This window comes from Terrapene carolina, unplaced genomic scaffold (assembly GCF_002925995.2).
Source record: "Terrapene carolina triunguis isolate 2854851 unplaced genomic scaffold, T_m_triunguis-2.0 Scaffold120, whole genome shotgun sequence".
NCBI lineage: Eukaryota > Metazoa > Chordata > Testudines > Emydidae > Terrapene > Terrapene triunguis.
Window position 1 is genome coordinate 856,918 of NW_020664471.1, and position 19,464 is coordinate 876,381.

At 43.5% G+C, this 19,464-nt stretch overlaps 1 protein-coding gene across 2 annotated transcripts in view; it reads left to right on the top strand.

The window, feature by feature from the left end:
* The window catches only part of PACC1 (proton activated chloride channel 1), a 32,737-nt gene that overhangs the window by 12,121 nt on the left and 1,152 nt on the right, over window positions 1–19,464 (top strand). For both annotated transcript variants that reach the window (XM_026652542.2, XM_026652543.2), the window contains 3 exons: window positions 2,958–3,100; window positions 13,532–13,676; window positions 19,102–19,206. In XM_026652542.2, coding sequence (XP_026508327.1) covers window positions 2,958–3,100; window positions 13,532–13,676; window positions 19,102–19,206 — 393 coding nt within the window. The remainder of the gene's footprint in view (window positions 1–2,957; window positions 3,101–13,531; window positions 13,677–19,101; window positions 19,207–19,464) is intronic.

The following is a 19,464-nucleotide window of genomic DNA, read 5'->3' on the forward strand; positions in this document are numbered from 1 at the left end:
CTTGCTGGAATCTTCATGTGAATTTGGCGTCCAACTAAACTGATTAGAATTAGGAAGGCACACTGAATCTCAAGTGAACCCGTAGTGGGGATGCTCACGTAAAAAGGAATTGAGTTGTAGTCCACCTTTATTTGCTGCATTTGCAAGAGCAATTTTTGATCATATTTAGATCATTTTTATTTAAAAAACAGGCTGAAATATGCCAGTTTGAGTTTTAAATGGTGGTTCATGTTTAATTTACTCTTTTTAAAGCAGTCTGTGTAAACACCCCTTCATGCCAACCATTTTTCCTCTTCTTTGCTTTTCCCATGGTCTGTCCACTTCTTTCTGGGGAGCTGCCCCCCACCCCTCTTCTTTGTGTTTGATATTTATTTCAGAGCAAAGGCTATGTTAGGTTCAATTGTAATGTGTTCTCTCTCTCTTTCTGCCTTTGTTATGATTGCCCGTTTCAGTGTGCTAAAATCCTGCATTTTATGCTGCACGTATTAGATACATTTTAAGAATCTTGGTGCTCTTGTATGCTCTGATCTTGCACTTGACTCCACATTGTCAGACCTCTCTGCCTGTGCAGAGAGTCCCATTGGAGTCAACGGGACTTCTCCTGCAGGCAACAAATTGCAGGATCAGGGATCTAGATTGAACATGCTGTCTGGTATGCAACTTCATGTACAATATTATGTTTTCTCTGCTTAAAGTGGGGTTCTGCTCCCTGACATCACTTTTAAAGCCTGTCAGTCAAGGTTTGTCTATCGTCGGTGTTGGATCTTAGAATTATATTCATTTGAGATGTTTGGGCTAGATGAGTGACATTCTGTTTTGCAGGGAATCCCCACCTTCTCCTCAGGTAGGCTCTCAAGTCATCCAGGGGCTGCTGGAAGAGGCTTTTGGGATCCAATCTTGCATTCCTTGTGCACACAGAACTCCCAGTGACTTCAAGGCAGGTTGGAGTCAATAGGAGGTGTGATTCCGTAAAGAATGTATGATTGGGCCCTGAAAAGGTACTGGCCTTTATAACATACATCAGTAGTCTGTAGCAGTGGCACAAAACAGTATCATACTTACATAGCCCCTTTCATCCAAATCTCAGAGCATTTTACAAGCGTTTATTGGTTAGCACTTCTTTTACTGATGGAGAAACTGGGGTATAGAGGCTAAATGTTGCTCCAGGTCACAAAGTGAACCGAACCAGAGTTCCTGGACTCACAATCCACTAGATTGTGTACCCTCTCACCTTACAATAATCTTACTGCAATGTGGTGGACCTTTACTACAGTATTTTATGGAACACTGCTCTTCCAGTGGGCCTCCACCTAGAAGATGTCCACATTTTTGAGCCTTGGATGGGAATGTTCTGGGGAGGCTAGCCCCTCCTGTCACTCGTGCTGCTGGGACTACACTGGATTTTTAGGGTATTATTTTGGGGAGAGCTGACATGGGTATGGCTCCTTGAACTGGGACTCACACCCGTATTCTTTCTCATTTTTCCCACCCATGTGCGGAATGGATTTTGTTATGTGCACCAATATGGAGGTGATGTGTGACACCTCCATATTGGTGCACATAACAAAATTCATGTGGTGGGGGCGGGGCCAACGGGTTCAGAGTGTGGGAGGGGGCTCAGGGCTGGGGCAGAGGGTTGGGGGTTGTTGTGGAATGAGGGCCCTGTCTGGGAGTGCGGGCTCGGGGGTGGGGCTGAGGATGAGGGATTTGGGGTGCAGGAGGGGGCTCAGGGCTGGGGCAGAGGGTTGTGGTGCGGGGGGGGGGTGGGCTCTGGGGTGGGGCTGGGGATGAGCGGTTTGGGGTGCAGGCTGCCCCAGGACTGCGGTGGGGAGAGATGACTTCCCCCAGTCCTCTCTCGCCGCAGCAGCTGGGGCCGGGGGAGAGGCACCTCTCCCTGTTGGCAGCAGCTCCGGCGGGCCTGGTCTGGGCCAAGGGAGGGTCTCCTCTCCCCGGCAGCTGTGGTGGGCCTGGGGAGGGGCTTCTTTCCCCGGCAGCTCCGGCGGAGCTGGGCCAGGCCAGGTTGAGGGAGGGGCTCCTCTCCCCCAGCCGTGGCAAGTCTGGGGCAGAGCAGGTCCATGTTGGGGCCGGCGGGGAGGGGCACCTCTCCCCGCCGTGGCAGGTCAGTGCTGGGGGAGAGGCATCCCTGGGTGGGGCTTAATGGGCAGCTGCGCGGCCGCACAGCTTAGAGGGAATTTACACTCACCCCTCCCTGCCCTGCTCCCCCCAGCTTGAAGTGTAGACCTACTTCTAGACTAGCCAGGATCATTCTTCAGGTTCCAAGAGCTGAAAAATCATAGATTCACCGATTTTAAGGTCAGAAGGGATTATAATAATCTAATCTGACCTCAGACATAACATAGGCCATAGAACCTCACCCAGTAACTTCTGCATCAAGTGCAATGACTGTAGTGAAACTAGAACTTTTAAAAAGACATCCAATCTTGATTTAAAGACTTCAAATCTCAGGCAATGTCTACACTGCAAAATGACGACGTAATTGTAGTATGGGTAGGCATCCCTGAGTTAGCTTTAATCGAGTTAGTTCAGGTAACAAAAGCAGCGTACACATGGTGGCCCAGGCTCCAGAGTATGAGCCCTCCAGGGACCCAGGGTACTTATTTGGGTTGCTAGTCCATGCTAGTACATCTACACTGCTGCGTTACCCATGCTAGCTAAATATAAAGCTAACACGAGTATGCCTCCCTGTGCTATGATCACACCTTCACTTTGCAGTGTGGCTATACCCTTAATCAGCAAGCAGGAATTTAAGTATGCCCTGGCATTCTCACTGGACATCTTAATTGATGTGTACTTACCCCAGACATGAAAATCCCCATGTATACTAGGTTTCTGCCATACATTAGTGACAGGTGGCAAGTTCAGTGACAGGAAATGAGGATTCTTTTACTTTTTTCATAGTTCTATCAATAACTCTCTCTCTTTCTCTGTGCTTCTAGAAACATGCTTTGATTGTCCAAGGACCTCGAGATGTGAAGAAAAGGGAACTGGTGTTTTTGCAGTTCCATTTAAATGAAACAGACCAGGATTTCAGTGCAATAAACTATCTTCTGTTCTCTTCTTTCCAGGACTTCCTCAACAGGTATGCACAGGAATAAAGGGTGTGGCCTAGCAAATATATTGTAAAATGCATATTGTGACTAGTAGAATGAAAGTAGGGCTTCTTGTTTTCCACTTCTGTTTTTACTGATTTTAGGTGTGTGTTTGGGCTAGCTTGGGGCACTTTCATGCTTTGGAAAAATTGGTTTCTAGTCATTAATATTGGTGACTGAAGAATTTTGAGCTGTGGAAATGGTTTTCAGTGGCAAAAATCACCTCTGATCAATGTTGCCACCATTCATCACTTGCCTTTTGGCCATTCAGTATCTTTGGTGCAGTCTGTGCTGCTGCTCTGGGTGACCTGGAAGTGAATCTCAGCGGGCAGCACAAACGGGAAATACATTTTAAAGAATGATTATTTTTCTGTTTTTATTTCTGTTGGGGGTTTTTAAAATCAATGATTAAAAAGAATCCGTGATGTTTTATCTGAAAGCTTAAACATAGTCACTCCGGACCCTCGTGTAAGGCTCGACAAAACGACTCACCTGTTTGGGTGGGAGTTTCAAAAGCACTCAGCATCCGACAAACTCTTGCTTCCATTGAAGTGAATGGTAAAACTCCCACAGTATCTCTGCACTGCAGCTGGGAGCAAGCCGGGCTCGTGCTTGTGGGGCTCACGCTGGCGCACTAAAAACAGCAGTGTGGACATTGCTTTGATGGTGTGGCTTGGGCACAGAAGACCCCCCTCCCCAGCTTGAGAGCCTAAGCTCCAGCCTGAGCTGCAACATCTACTTAGCTATTTTTAGTGCACTAGTGGGAGACCTCCTAGGAAGAGCCCGCGGGCCCCGGCTCGCTCCCAGTTGCAATGTAGCCATATCCCCATTGACTGTAGTGGGAGCAGAATTAATCCAACACTGAGCATTTTGAAAATCTCACCCTTTTATTGAGCCCCCCTTACCTGCGGTTGGAGAGGGGGTATTTTTATTCAGTCTTTGCATTTAATTACAATTACTTGGTTCTGCTGCTCTCTCTGGCCCTGATCCAAAGCCCACTGAAGTCAATGGGAGTCTGCCTTTCTATTGATTTCAATAGGCTTTAAATCAGGTCCTACATTGGGAAAACAGTAATATTCACACACGTGGTAAGAGAAAAGAGAGCAGAGCCAGAAAAAACACACACCACAGCATAGTTCATATGGATTATGGGGACAGCCAGTCCTCTGAGGCGGGGAGGGGAAAATAATATTTTTAGTATTATCATCCTCAACATTTGTATTTCAGTAGCATCTAGAGGCCTCAGCCAGGTTGGGGCCTGATTGGACAGCAGCCAGCACAAACATAGAACAGATGCCTCAACGGGCTTAAATTGCGGGTGCTTTTTGGTAACAAATAATTGATTTTTCTGAAAAATTTTCCACAAAGCATTTGTCCTTCACTGAGAAAGGGAAAACATTAGCTTTCATAATAAGTACTGATCTTCTGTAATCTTACATAGTGCTAGAACATCCCAGAAAGTATCAATGTCCAGGTATTTCAAATGTACTATTGCTATTTCAGTACAAGAAAACACTGCTTTGTAGCTTTCAATATAAATTAAGCTTAGCATGAATCATATATTTTACAATCTGCTTTCTTCTTCTAGTTTTTATGTAATATATGTTGCTGCCTTGGTAACTTACAATTAGCTACCGTATAGGGTATCAGAGGGGTAGCTGTGTTAGTCTGTATCCACAAAAACAATGAGGAATCCAGTGGCACCTTAAATATGCATCTGAAGAAGTGGGTTTTTTACTCACGAAAGCTTATGCCCAAATAAATCTGTTAGTCTTTAAGGTGCCACCAGACTCCTCGTTGTTTCTACCATATAGAGTCAGCCAGCCAGTCGTGCAATGCCTGTCTCTTGCTGACGGCGTACAAAGTCTGAATACTGGCACCTCCAGATGCCTGCCCCTTTTGTGCCATATTCAAGCTCTGCAAGGGTCGGTATGTGTCCAAGTAAGTCGGAACTGCTTAAAAATGAACAATACAAAGAGTCCCAGTGCACTGCAGGATTTAAGCACAGTTTACATAATGGCATGTATGTCAGACAGCTTATAGGCACAGTAGCTGGGAATTGTGTTTGAGGGAACTCGATTCTACACCCAGGCCCCCAGGCTTGCCATAATTAGGCAGATCAGAGAGGACATAATTGCTTAACCAATGGGAAAGGGGGCAAGTTGCGCCACACCTAAAGAAGCTGCCTGCTGACCCACCTGGCCCTCAGCACTGGAAGGCACCAGAGCTGCAAAGGTAGAGAAATCAAATGGTTTAAATTGGATCCACATGTAATCGGGTTGATGCAGTGACAGAGCTAATAGGGGGTGAATGCCTCCTCTGCAGCCTTTGGGTGTGTGTGGTGCCTTTTCACATGGGGCTGGTGAGCAAGCCTGCACTGTGCTCCCCTGGCAGCGGTGGCTCCTGTCCTCTGGGGCTGGTTCCAGCTCCCTGCTCCAACAGTTGCAACATGGTGCACAGGGTTGTGTGGTCGCTCACTCAAATTTGGTCCAGCCACCCCTCCATCATGATGAGGAGTGTCTGGGCCAAACCTGGATGGCACTTTGATCCAATGCACCATCGTGCCATGGAGAGCCGGGCCCAGCTCCACACGACAGGAGCTGTCACTGCCGGGTGACTGTGGAGTGGGCTCGCTTCACTCTCCATCTTACCACCATTGACCCATTGCGTCTTCCCTGCCCTGGGTTGCAAAATGTGACTCCGAAGAGACTTGTGTGTCAATTTGCAGCAGTAAGGCAAGCGGGATTTGGCATAAACTTTGAACAAACTAAGTAAACTTGGCAGCATATGATGGGTTCAGGTAGGGTGAACAGAGCCTTAACACAGTAAGTGTTCTAGCTGAGAGTCTGGGTTTAAATGAATTTTGGGTAATGATCTGCTTTGTAACTTTCAATATAAATTAAGCTTAACATGAATCATTTACTTTATAATTTGCTTTTCTTTTTATTCTAGTTTTTCATGTACTATATATTGCTGCCTTGGTAACCTACAATTAGCTACAGTATTGAGAGCCTTAGAAATGAAGTGGATTGAATAATTGAAGAGTCCAAGCTTGACCATGAAATAAATCTAAAAACCCTATAGATTCATATATGCACTTGGTCAGATTTCCAGTAGATGTCTATTTAAGCACGTATCTTGTTTAAATAATTTCCATACAATTCACTCCCCTCCGTCCAACTACTGAGCTTGCACTCTGATGCAGGAATCAGCACTGAGATGTTTATAAAACATCTTCTGTTTTACATCTTTATTTGTGTCATTTTATACTGTCTCTTAAAACTCTAGTTATTGGCTTTTGCTCAGTGTTGTTAATAATTCACTCACTGTAATGATAGAAGGTGATGCTAGTTCTGATAATGCATTCTTTCTCATCAGTGATATGCACAACAGTTCACATAAAGTAACTCCTATTAAAGACACTGTGCAATATGATGGCTGATGGGTTGTATCCTGTAGAATTCCTGCATTACTATGCCATGGCTGCATTTAGCTTTTGTGTTGCTTTGGAGAATAACTGACTGGCTGCTGTGAAATATTCTCTGTTCTTAGGGGCTCTTGTCATCTATGGACGTGATCCAGAGCCCATTGAAGACAGTGGAAAGACTCCTATTGACTTCAGTGGGCTTGGATCAGGCCCTACATGATTGCCTTTGGGCAGAAATTCCATGGGACAGCGTCAGTCTTTATTATATATTGTGTGTCTGTGCTTAATATTCTACAGCAAACGACATCAGTGAAGGCTGCCGCAGGCCTCTGTTGTGTCTGGAGATTTGTATCCCAAGTCTTGTGGTTAACCAAGCGTAGAGACCTCTGCTGGGCCTGACTGTCTCTAGCTGAATTTAACCAGATGTCAGAATCACTGATTTACTCACTGCTTGCTGGGCTCTTTTGGCCTTTGTAGAATGTATGCTGTTTCTGGAGCTGGAGTAGTAGTTGGTTCTTCCGTGTGTGTGTGTGTGTGTGTGTGTGCGCGCGCGTGGTTTTTAAGGTTGCTGCTGTACATGCTAATATTAATTGTAGTGAGGAAAATTAATGAAACGTTTATTTATAAAAAGTAACGCTAGAGAAAAGAGTTTTTCTTTCCTTTATTATTAGTTTAACATCTGGGTTAGAAGGAAGGAAAACAAAACTTCACAGAAAATCTAGAAGGTAGGTATCATCTTAGCAAATCTAAAATAAAATGATTTCCTTATCTCTGTAGTGTTGCAAGATGAACAGCAGAATTAAATCATAATTGCCCACTTGGGAATGGAGCCTGTGCTATTCAATGATCTAATTAGAATTCACCACTAGTCCCTAGTGCCTGGATTGCCACACACAGAATTGTACAGATTAGTGAATTACAACACAAAAGGAACAGAACTTCTAAAAATATGGCGTTCCCATGTAATTGACTCTATTGTACCTTGTGGCTTGCTGACTTTAAAAGAGACTCTTACACTAGAGCAATAATGAAAGGAATCAACAGAAATTTGGGTCAATATATTGGCATTTTTGGGCCAGGATCTTGTATCAGGATTTGCTAGTCCAGACCCCGGTGCTCCGCTGAATCCCTTTGATTTCAGTGGGACTCAGTAGGGCTCCAGGTTAGATGATCCTAATGCAAGATGCCTTATGTCATGAAATATCCTAATGCCTTAGTCATGAAATATTTTAGGAAGTATCCCATGTGTCTAGTATTTGTGGTCAAAGGTTAGTCAGTATCCATCTAGATCAGGGGTCGGCAACCTTTCAGAAGTGGTGTGCCGAGTCTTCATTTATTCACTCTGATTTAAGGTTTCGCGTGCCAGTAATACATTTTAACGTTTTTAGAAGGTCTCTTTCTATAAGTCTATAATATATAACTAAACTATTGTTGTATGTAAAGTAAATAAGGTTTTTAAAATGTTTAAGAAGCTTCATTTAAAATTAAATTAAAATGCAGAGCCTCCCGGACCGGTGGCCAGGACCGAGGCAGTGTGAGTGCCACTGAAAATCACGCGTGCCATAGGTTGCCTACCCCTGATCTAGATAAACCCATAATAAGCAGGGGTATTATCACGGGAGGTGTTGTCTGGCACTCCAGCCATAACACTGGCAATCGGGAGAGCGATTTTCTGTGCCTCTGGCCCTGGGCAAGCCACAACCTTTTTGTGCTGCAGTTTCCTCATCTGTAAAATTGTAACGATAATTTACTTTACATGGGAGGTTCAGTTAATATTTTTAAAGTGCTTTGAGAGCCTCAGCTGCAGGGTGCGCTAGGAATTGTATTATAGAGCACTTGCAGCAAGGTCAAGGTTTCAAAGGTGTAATATGTAGAAAAGTTTAATTGGCAAAAACTGAAGCCAGTGCTTAAAGTGTGGGAAATAACGCTTCTCACCAGCGGGATGGGGGTGCTGAGGGGCACACATTTTTCGTATTGTCTGATTGGCTGCTTTCCCCATTTGCCTGTCTCATGGGGAAGAGCGTCCAGTCAGGGTTGCTGCAAAACGCAGACAGAGCTCTCTCCCCCCCTTCCCTCCAGAACGGACACCATTCGCACAGGAGCAGGACCAGAAAGAGCTCAGCTCAGAGCAGGTTGGCTCCCTTTTCCCCCCTCCTCTGAGCAACAGGGATAGGTTGGTTCCTCTGCCCTTTCCCCAGCAGCACTCAGCCAAGGGAGGGTGAAGAGCCCCAGAACTGCTTCTCCCGCCTGGAAGGGGGGAAAAAGGACCCAACTGCAGGGCTTCTCTCCTCCCTCCCCCACCCCCCAGCCTGGGAGAGTGTGATAAAGAAATCCAGGAACCGTAGGAGAAGCAGAGGTGGTGGCAGAATTAATTTGGGGGGTGGGATGGGCAGATGTGGGATGTCAGACTCCTCCCATACTTTTCTATCCACTTCAACCACTGACTGAAGCAATGACAGAGCGGACTTTTCAGCGAATCTACCATAGGAGAGTAAAAAGGAAATTAGTCAGTTTAAATTATGTATTTAAAATGCAACAAAATTTTACCTGCCTCACTAAATACAGGTTAAAAGTGAATTGAAAACCCTAATTTTCTCTTCATTTTTATGTAATTTGGAGCAAACTCCCCTCTCCCCCCCCCCCCCCCCCCCCCCCCAGCTTGGTCTGGTTTTTTTTAGTCAGTTTCATTTTCTGATTCTAATGCTCTGGTACAGTGCTACAATGGTCTGGATTGGAAACACATGCAGGAGCATAGCTAAATGCTTTCTCAGTGCTACTCCCAAATTCATTGAATTGAACATTTGAAAAGCCCACAAGTGCTACATCATTTTGGGCCTAACCGATCTATCAATGTCCCTTCATTCTGAAAAGTTAGGGCTGTAGCATTCAGATTGGTTTCATAACTTACTGCCTAGATTTTCCATTTCCTTGTATGATTTGGCTTGGAAAGTTCTTCCAGGACATTGTAGGTTAGTCATTCCTCAGGCTTGTGATGGGCCTGTTTGCTTGGCAAACTTCTAATGATACATTTTCCGCTGCAAAGTGATAAAGCATTGGACTGTTCTGGATTTGTCCCCATGAGCTATGGCTGTGCTGCTCGTTCCCGTCTCTTACAGCTAACGGAGAATGAGCCATTGTGAGACCCAGTTCCCTTGAATCATGTTTTGTTTCATTTGCTTTTGCTTTTTGTTTGATGTTTTGCCCATTTCCTTTTTGTGTGGGTTTCTCGTATCCGAAGCTTGGTCCTTTTGTCTGAGTGCCTTAACGAACAGCTGATCTAAATATTCCTAGAGCCACTAAATGCCCTGGGATTTGATCTTCCAAATCTAGTGCTTTTCCTTTGAGCACTGTTTTCTTTGCCCCTAGTTCTGCTTCTTTCATGTATATAGTGAAATTTGAACATGGGTTTCTCTTGAACATTTGAGCTTATAACATATCGCCTCACCTCCCTGGCGGGGTGTCACTTTTGGATGGGCCCCCCCTTCCATGCATAGTCATGTTAAGCCAAAGAAGGGCTGATCAGACACCACAGCATAAGGCAGCCATCACCAAGCCTGGTCAGCTGCTGCTCTCCCCAGGCTTAGCTCCACCACACTGCAATCAGAGCTTATGGGTCGGTGAGAATAGAAACAGGAGCCCAGCTGCTGAGTGTGCAGGGAAAAGCGGCTTGGGCCCAGCAGAGGACACTCAGCAACAGTCCTTGATCGAGAAAGGCAAGTTGGATTGGCTAGGCTCCTGCGCTTTAATGGAGTGCTCAGAGCCTTTAAGGCCAGAAGGGACCATCATGATAATCTAATCTGACCTCCTGCACATTGCAGGCTACAGAACCTCACTCACCTCTCCTGTAATAGACCCCTAACCTCTGGCTGAGTTACTGAAGTCCTCAAATCATGATTTAAAGACTTCAAGTTACAGAGAATCCACCATTTACACTAGATAGGTCTCTGCCAATCTGACCCAGGAGAAAATTCCTTCCTGACCCCAAATATTTTGATCAGTTAGACCCTGAGCATGTGGGCAAGACACCTAGGAAAGAATTCTCTGTATTAACTCAGAGCCCTCCCCATCTAGCATCCCATCACCAGCCAGTGGAGATATGTGCTGCTAACAGTCGCAGCTCGGCTACATGCCATTGTATGCAGTCGTACCCCTTCATAAACTTATGAAGCTCAGTCTTGAAGCCAGTTAGGTTTTTTGCCCCCACTGCTCCCCTTGGAAAGCTGTTCCAGAACTTCACTCCTCTGATAGTTAGAAACTGTTGTCTAATTTCAAGCCTCAACTTGTTGATGGCCAGGAGGGATAGCTCAGTGGTTTGAGCATTGGCCTGCTAAACCCAGCGTTGTGAGTTCAATCCTTGAGGGGCCATTTAGGGATCTGGGGCAAAAATCTGTCTGGGGATTGGTCCTGCTTTGAGCAGGGGGTTGGACTAGATGACCTCCTGAGGTCCCTTCCAACCCTGATATTCTATGATCTAGTTTATATTCATTTGTTCCTGTGTACACATTGGCGCTTAACTTAAATAACTCCTCTCCTTCCCTCTGATATATCTATAGAGAGCAATCATATCTCCCCATAGCCTTCTTTTGGTTAGGCTAAACTAGCCAAACTCTTTGAATCGCCTCTCATAAGGTAGGTTTTCCATTCCTCAGATCATCCTAGTAGCCCTTCTCTGCACCTGTTCTCATTGGAATTCATCTTTCTTAAACATGAGAGACCAGAATTGCACACAATATTCCAGATGAGGTCTCACCAGTGCTTTGTATAATGGTACTAACACGTCCCTGTCTCTGCTGGAAATACCTTGCCGGAAGCATGCTAGGACTGCATTAGCCTTTTTCACCACTGCATCACATTGGCAGCTGATAGTCATCCTGAGATCAACCAATATACTCGGGTCTTTCTCCTCCTGTCACTTCCAACTGCTAATTCCCCAATTTATAGCAAAAATTCTTATTAGTCCTTAAGTGCATGATCTTGCACTTTGCACTATTAAATTTCATCCAATTTCTATGGTCATTCAGATCTTCTTGAATGATATTCTGGTCCTCCTCCGTATTGACTATACCTCCCAACTTTGTATCCTCTGCAAATTTTATTAGCACACACCCACTTTGTGCCAAGATCATTAATAAAAATGTTAAATAAGTCTGGTACCAAGTTCGATTCCTGCGTAACTCCACTAGTAACCTCCCTCCAGCCCAACAGTTCACTTTTCCTTATGACCCATTGTAGTATCCCCCTTAACCAGTTCTTTATCCATGTTTCAATTCTCATATATCCCTATCTTCTCCAACATAACTAATAATTTCCCATGTGGAACTGTATCAAATGCCTTACTGAAATCTAGGTAGATTAAATCTACTGCATTTCCTTTGTCTAAAAGAATCAGTTATCTTCTCAAAGAGATCAGTTTGGTCTGGCACGATCTACCTTTTGTAACACCATGTTGTATTTTATCCCAATTACCATTTACCTCTATGTTCTTGACCACTTTCTCTTTCAGAATTTGTTCTGCTCTCTGTGCTGGGAGTAGTTCACTCACAGAGGTCCTGCTCCTTTGTCTCTCCTCTGAATTATCATAGACTTCCCTAATATTTCCCAGCAGATCTGGTTGTTAATCACATGGTTCCCATCATGTGACCCAGGTGCACATTCTTTTCACCCCAAGAGGTGAGCTAAATCTGGCACAGGTGTGGCTGAGCCCCAACCCTCTTGAATGATTGGGTTACCTTATACCATGCTCTTTAAAAATCAGCTGCCCCTGGTTAGTAAAAATGACCAGCCTGTGCCTTAACAAATCATAACATTAGTGGGGTTCAGCTGCTCATTTCTCATGAAAATGTATTAAAAATGGCTTCAGGGATTGGCATGAAGCAGAAGGGGGCTAGAAGCACAGGCGTGTGCAGCCCCACAAAGAGATATTTATCTTTGGACCAACTGACAAGAGGTTAATTTCTTGAGCTCTTTACCTTTTTGACCAGAGGTTGGGTGGAAAACAGATGCTATACGCAGAAGAATTAGGCCGCCTTTCCATTCACTGTCAAACAGGTACCAGCAGTTTAAAAAAAGTCAAGCCTATAGTACTAAAAAGTAATCTATTTTGCTACTACGAGTCACTGCAGTTAGGTGGTAATGCCTTCATTTGGGAGCAATCAGGTTATGAAAACAACTGCTATTATTGGAAAATGGGAGTTTCATTTTAAAATCAGGCCTTCAGTATATATTCCAGGAACAAACAGAATGTGAGTTTCACAGGTTAAGGTAACTAAGTGACAACACCATACTTATCCTATCACATCACCAGAAAATCCAAGAACTTAAAAGCAAGGAAATGAGAAGTTAAAGACAACAATGTACAGATATAAAACACATTCTTATCAAGTACACAGAATGCACTGCAAGCATATGAGAGGAACCTCTCTGCACATACAGAACCTAGCCTGAGAAGGGGGAGTCTGGTTCTGACTGAGGTTTCTAGGGGCTGCTGTAATATAGGTTAATAATTGAGTGGAGGCTTGACTGTTGAGCGTCCTGGAGGTATTTTACCAAGAAGGATTGACAAGCAACGTCATTCAAAGAGGAAGGCTTGCCTACTGGTTAGGGCCATAGCTGGGACTTGGGGGACCTGTCTTCAAGTCCTAGCTTCACCCAGAATTTCTTCTGTGACTTTGGGACATCATGTAATCTGTGCCTCAGTTCCCAGTCTGTAAATTGCAGATAATAGCACTTCCCTACCTCACAGGGGTGTTGTGAGGGGGAAATACATTGCAGATTGGATCAAAACAGGTGTGTAATACAGATAAGAAAATTAAAATCCTAACACAAGTTATGTTTTAGGAGTTCTGTATCTGGAGTCCAAACAAGCAAATCCCAGTTAAAAGTAACTCCAACGCATTTTAAAAGACCTTCAGTTTTGCAATTTGAGCATCCTGAAGTAGTAAAATATTTTGGTCCAAATGAGTTCAGAGAAGTAACACTATTCCTTGCCCCCCAGTCCAGATAAAACAGAATTCATGAAAGACTGCGAAAGCTCATACTCCAGCTGGAAGTTCTCTGGTGGTTTTCGAACCTGGGTCAAAATGTCCTTGGTGAAAACAAAAGAAGAAGATGGGCGTGAGACTGTGGAGTTCAAACAGGAGGTAAGAAGTCCTCTGTAAGGGTTTTCTGAATGTGGCAGACCTTAGCTGATTGTCATTCTGTAGTTGCTGCGAGAATCATTCAATACATACGGTGCAGCAATAGTAACCTTGTCTAAGAGAGCTGCTCCTCAAAGCAAAAGGCAGCATGGCTTTGAAGAAGCTTGCTGTGATGCATAGTGACAGATATGACTGACTTTCATGTTTCATTGGTCCCTTCTTCCAGCTCTCCAGCAAGCAGTTTCAAAGTTGCTTTCCCACATTTCATAAAAGCATAACACAGCGGAGAGTTTATATTGCCCTTATGGCTTTACTGATGTGGCCTGCAAAAACTTGACTGGACAGAGAAGCCAGGAAGCTGATTGTCCTTGTTTATGTTACACTGGTGAGACTAGCCCTAGAATATCAGAGTAAGGAGCTGGAGCGATTGACTTGTTAGAAAATATTAATAAACGTTAGTTTAAGGCTGGGACTTTCAAAAGGAGCCTAAGCTACAACGAGCACCTACAAATATTTTCAAGAGTGAGAGGAATTGTCTAGGTTTGTCCTAGGGATGGAAGTCAGCGTAATGGAAAAGGAAAATTGAGGCTGAATTTTAAGAAACCGTTCTTAAAAAGATCATCAAATAAACTGTAGAATAGATGAAGGAAATTAAGGAAGCTTGGGTCATTTAGAAGTAGACTAGACAGTGCACTTCAGAAAACATGGAAGTGAACACCAGTTCAATGGTGGAAGATGACTACCTATGTAGTTATTTTCATCTCTACCTATGGAATGGTTTTACCCTGAATTTCTCCCAGCACGACGACACTGAAGGGGCAGAGTAATAAAGAGATGGTCTACACTAGATAATTAGGTTGGTTTAACTACATCCCTCAGGGGTGTGAAAAACTCACACTTGTTAAACTGACCTAAGTTCCCTGGAGGCAGCGCTAGGTCCATGGAGGATTGTTCTGCTGATGTAGTTACCGCCTCATGGGGAGGTGGATTACCTACGCCGATGAGAGAACCCATCCCGTCTGTGTAGGTAGTTCCAGCGCTGCAGTGCTGGCTGTGCTGCTGTAATGTTTTAAATGTAGACAAGCCCTAACTTGTCTCACTCCCCGTGTTGTTTGGAAGGAGGCATCTGCAAAATCAATAGAACTGCAACTGCCTTGTATGAAACAATTGATTTGGAGAAGGGCAGCTGTGACTAGCAGGTGAAACATTTCTTTGCTAAGAGCAGCAGAATATATCCATCTGTTTTTAGAAAAGCATGTGTTTGTTAACCTGTCGCACAGTTGGAAAGAGAAATGCTCATTATAACATGCTGTTTTGCTCTTTGAAGGGCATGTCTTCCAGTTCTCACCCATCGCTGCCTAGGTGCAGAAGCAGCATGGGGGCAATTGCAAAGCAGTGATGTCAGGAGGTGCCCCATAGGGTATTCCTAGGGGAGAGGAATTCTGAAATGATACAGTCAGAATATAGTAACAGTTTAAAAAAAAAAAAAAAAGTTGAGCAATAGCCCCGTAAACGGGATAAAACTCAGAGTTGACCAGAAAAGTCATTTTAGAAAGCAATGAAATACATAGAAGCAAATCAGGGGTTCATAGGGATAGATGGTGTGGGTGTTGATGACTAAACTGAGCTTCCAAGAGAGATTTCCTTATATTGGAGGATGAGTTAAGTTTATTTTTCTTAAGAATCTGGCTATGAGGTAATGAGAAACAAGACTCTTCCTCTCCTTATTGAGATTTAAAACAGTTTAGATGGGTGCAAATTAGACCTTGCTACAATTTATATTGAGATTCTAGAGAAATCCTGGTATTAAATAAATCAAGTGTGATCTATTCATCCAGTAATGGTATTTGTCCTTGATTGAGGGTGCTTCTGGATACGTTGGTGCCCTTACTAACAATAGTGCCTGAACTCAGGGTGGTTTGATTTAAATCAAGATCTGCCATGAAGCTCTTTTTGCCTGGTAAATCTCCAGAATCTGGTCTTGCAGCATCTTGAATTTCTGCAAGAGAACAAGAACGCCTTTTGGAGGTGGAGTCAACTTTTGACCTTTAATGACCATCCTCTGAGCTGGGATCAAGGCATTCTTTTCCTGTTTGAACCCATGTTCCTCGGAGGGATAGCAAACCCTTGAGGCGGTTTCCACTGATTCCTGGAATGAGCTTTTTATTAAAATGTCATCTAAATGAGATTTATGCCACTATTCTGAGGGCTGCCATTACAATTATATATTCTTTTATATAGCTTCTTATACCACCCTCATTACTGTAGTATGAGTGTCTAATAATGCATTGAGATGTGATTAACTTCTGTCCCCTGTGACTTGTACTGCCCACGCAGTGGAGAATGTAGCATTTCAGTTTGGTAATGTTATTTTTATATACATGCTGCTCTGGTGTTAAAGAAGGCAAGGAGAGTGCTTGGAAGGTGAGATTTGTGATGGGGGAGTTAATTCCAGTTTCAGACCAGCCTCTGAGAAAGTTGTGTCTCTTGCATAGGCAAGATTTACCCTTGTGTTCAAAAATGTCATTGTGCCTGAGCAGCGGAGTTGTTGACCACACTCGGCATGGTGGAGCTTTAAGACAAACTTTTAGATATCCTCGGGCCAGGCCACAGACTGAGTCCTTGAGTCAGTATTATATGGGAAGATAGCGTAAGGAACAAAGGGCAGGTCTGATGTGCTCATGGTAGCCATGTTGTGAGATGGGCGGATGTCTTCATGCCCAGGTATATTGCATTGCTGTAGTCCAGATGAGAGGTAGTCCATGAAGGAGTATATAGCTAAGGCTAGGTCAGCTGCCATGATGGGGTGGAGTCTCTTGACCGGCTGCAGAGGGTATAAAACATTACTTGTGGATGCTGCTCTGTGAGAGTTTAGCATCAGCAAGGAACCCAAGAGCACTCTGAAACTACCGACTAAATGGACTAATTGTGGGCATGTACCTCCAACCAAAGGAAGCTGCAAACTCCTCCAAGAACTTTCCTCTGCCCAGTAGCTTAGCCTCCATCTTGCTCAGGTTCAACCAGATGTTCTCAATCCATCAGTTGATCTGATCCAAACATGGGGTGGCAGTAGTATAGTCAGACATGGTGAAGGATATATAGAGATGTCTCAGCTGCATAGTGTTAGCACTTACACGTTTTATTTTTGGAAGTCATCCTTTGAGACACTTGAGCTTATGAAGTGCACCAATTGGCAATGAAATCTCCAATAGAAAAACCTGTGGGTCTGTGAGAGTAAGAATCCCTCTAGTTCAAAGATGTCATGTAGTCTCTGACCACCTGTGGTAGCAGAACTCTAGCCACTACTATTCATACAAATACAGAGTAGTAGGATTTTTAAGCTCACAAGCATGTGCTTTGAAATGTTTCAAAACCTTGTTTATAAAGATGTTGGAATGTGCATAAGTTAAATAGCTGAGCCATAACTACCCTTGCCCTAGTTTGATGGTAAAAGAAAAATCACCTGCTTTCTGACTTTATCCTTATTTGTTGGATTGGACAAAGTAGTACATTTAGCCTTTCAGGGAGTCATGACAGACCAATTGAGCCAGATAATAGGGCAAATCACACAGTTAGTTAGTTTTTGGAACTAGTCTCGTTTTCTCTTTTTTTCCTTTCTTCCATATCCTTGACTTAGATTTCTACTGTACTACTCCTTTCCTGTCATACAAATTTCTTGAATGACAGTAGCGGAGTTGGAAGTACACTTCTGTAATTGGACAGGAGATTGTAGTGGACTGGAATGAGTAGTTCTCTCTAGCCTGTAGCAAAAATGTATGGTAAACTTTTCTGTGGTTAAACACCTACCTTTTATAACCTGTAAGCCCAGATTATACACTGTGTAGTTTTTAGTAAGGCACAGACTATGCTTATTTGTCACATCTTTGATGTATTTCTGAAGAAAAAATTAAAATACATAGGCTGTTTTATTAAATACCTTGCTGGAAGTAGCTTAGGAATTTTCCATGATTAAAATTCAATCACCTGAATTTGGCTCTAGTATAGTTTTCAAATTTCTAATACATGCTACTGTATTGACCATAAAAAAAAATTAATTCTAATAATATATATGATCTCAGGAAGGAATTTTCCTCCAGGGCAGATTGGCAGAGGCCCTGGGGGTTTTTCGCCTTCCTCTGCAGCGTGGGGCACAGGTCACTTGCAGGAGCATTCTCTGCACCTTGAAGTCTTTAAACCACAATTTGAGGACTTCAGTAGCTCAGACATAGGTTAGGGGTTTGATACAGGAGTCGGTGGGTGAGATTCTGTGGCCTGCGTTGTGCAGGAGGTCAGACTAGATGATCATAATGGTCCCTTCTGACCTTAAAGTCTATGTACAAACCTGTCTGTCATGAATTAGTATTTTATGCACATGTCCCATCTCCAAGCCTCCAGTTGAGGCTAAAGTCTTGACAAGTGCTTTCTATTTGCTACTTCAGACACAAGGTACAACTCTGATATTTAGCTCTGTTAGCTCTCAAGTTTTGTTTTTCCATATGCTATGCTAAGCTCAGCTCACAAAATAAGTGCAAATTACATTGTTATTGGCCCTAGTTGCAGGGAGGGTGGCATAAATTGCATAAGCTTCAAGGAGTTTTCTAAACATCAATGTCTCTTCATCTTCATCGAAATTCAGGTTCCCTCAAACCACCTCTCTTTCAGCAGGCCAGAGCAGCTATTCTGTGGTTCGGTATTGCATATTCTACATGTTATGTCAACAGCTTGCGGGTTGCAACAGACCTGTTGCCATCAGTCACTGCTTGGTTCAGGAAAAGTAGGTCACCTTGTCCACATTAGCTGTTGGGGGCCCACACTGGGAAGTGACGAAATTCTATTTGAGCTTTTTTGGCCTGGCTTTGGGCACTTAACTAAGCATGGCTCTCCCCCCTACAATTTTGTAGTCAATTCTGTAGGTGAGATTAAAGATAAATCTACCTCAATATTTATTCACAGTAAGTTTACATCCCAATTTTCAAAGTACCAATATAGATCTAGTCCTTCAGTTAAACCAAAATTGCACACATTTTGGGGGAATCAGGACATGCAGATAAGTCTGGTTTGCCTTTAGCTTTGAAAATGACTAAGGGTAAAGTATGGTTGCGTTTAATGAGTGTTTCTTAATCCTTTTGGAAGAAACCTAATCTTTGAGTGTCCAGGTACCCCAATAAGAAAGGCTAAGTAGCCACATTTTTTTTTAAGGTAAGTAGAAAGGAGGAGGTAGATTAGGTTAAGATTGAAACAGCTATAGGAACCTTACCTTTCTACTCATACAATACCTAACAGTTAAACCAGACCAATACCTGCTTCAAGTTATTTAAAAGCCCCATTTTAAAATCAACCTTGTCTGGTAACTCTTCCCTCATTCAGTGTAATAGCAGGTTGGACTTTTGATGGAAGAGAACGTTAACTGCCTTTTTTCTCCCCCCAGACTAGTGTGGTTAACTACATTGACCAGAGGCATAAGCCGGCAAGTGACCAGTTGTTTTTTGTGGTATTTGAATGGAAAGATCCTTTTATACAAAAAGTTCAAGATGTAAGTACACTTTAGTCACTCCTCAGCCTCTTGCATGACTTAATTTAAAACTAAGTAGAAATTCAGCATACAGTGCTCAGAAAAGTTGGAGGAAGGCTGGTGTCACTTAGGAGTGATTGGGTTGAAATTCTCAGGGTTCTCAAACTAATCTAAATATTGCTGAGCTCAAGACTATCTTCTGCCTCTCTTTAAATTAATGGAGATATCCTATCCTATCTCCTAGAACTGGAAGGGACCTTGAAAGGTCATCAAGTCCAG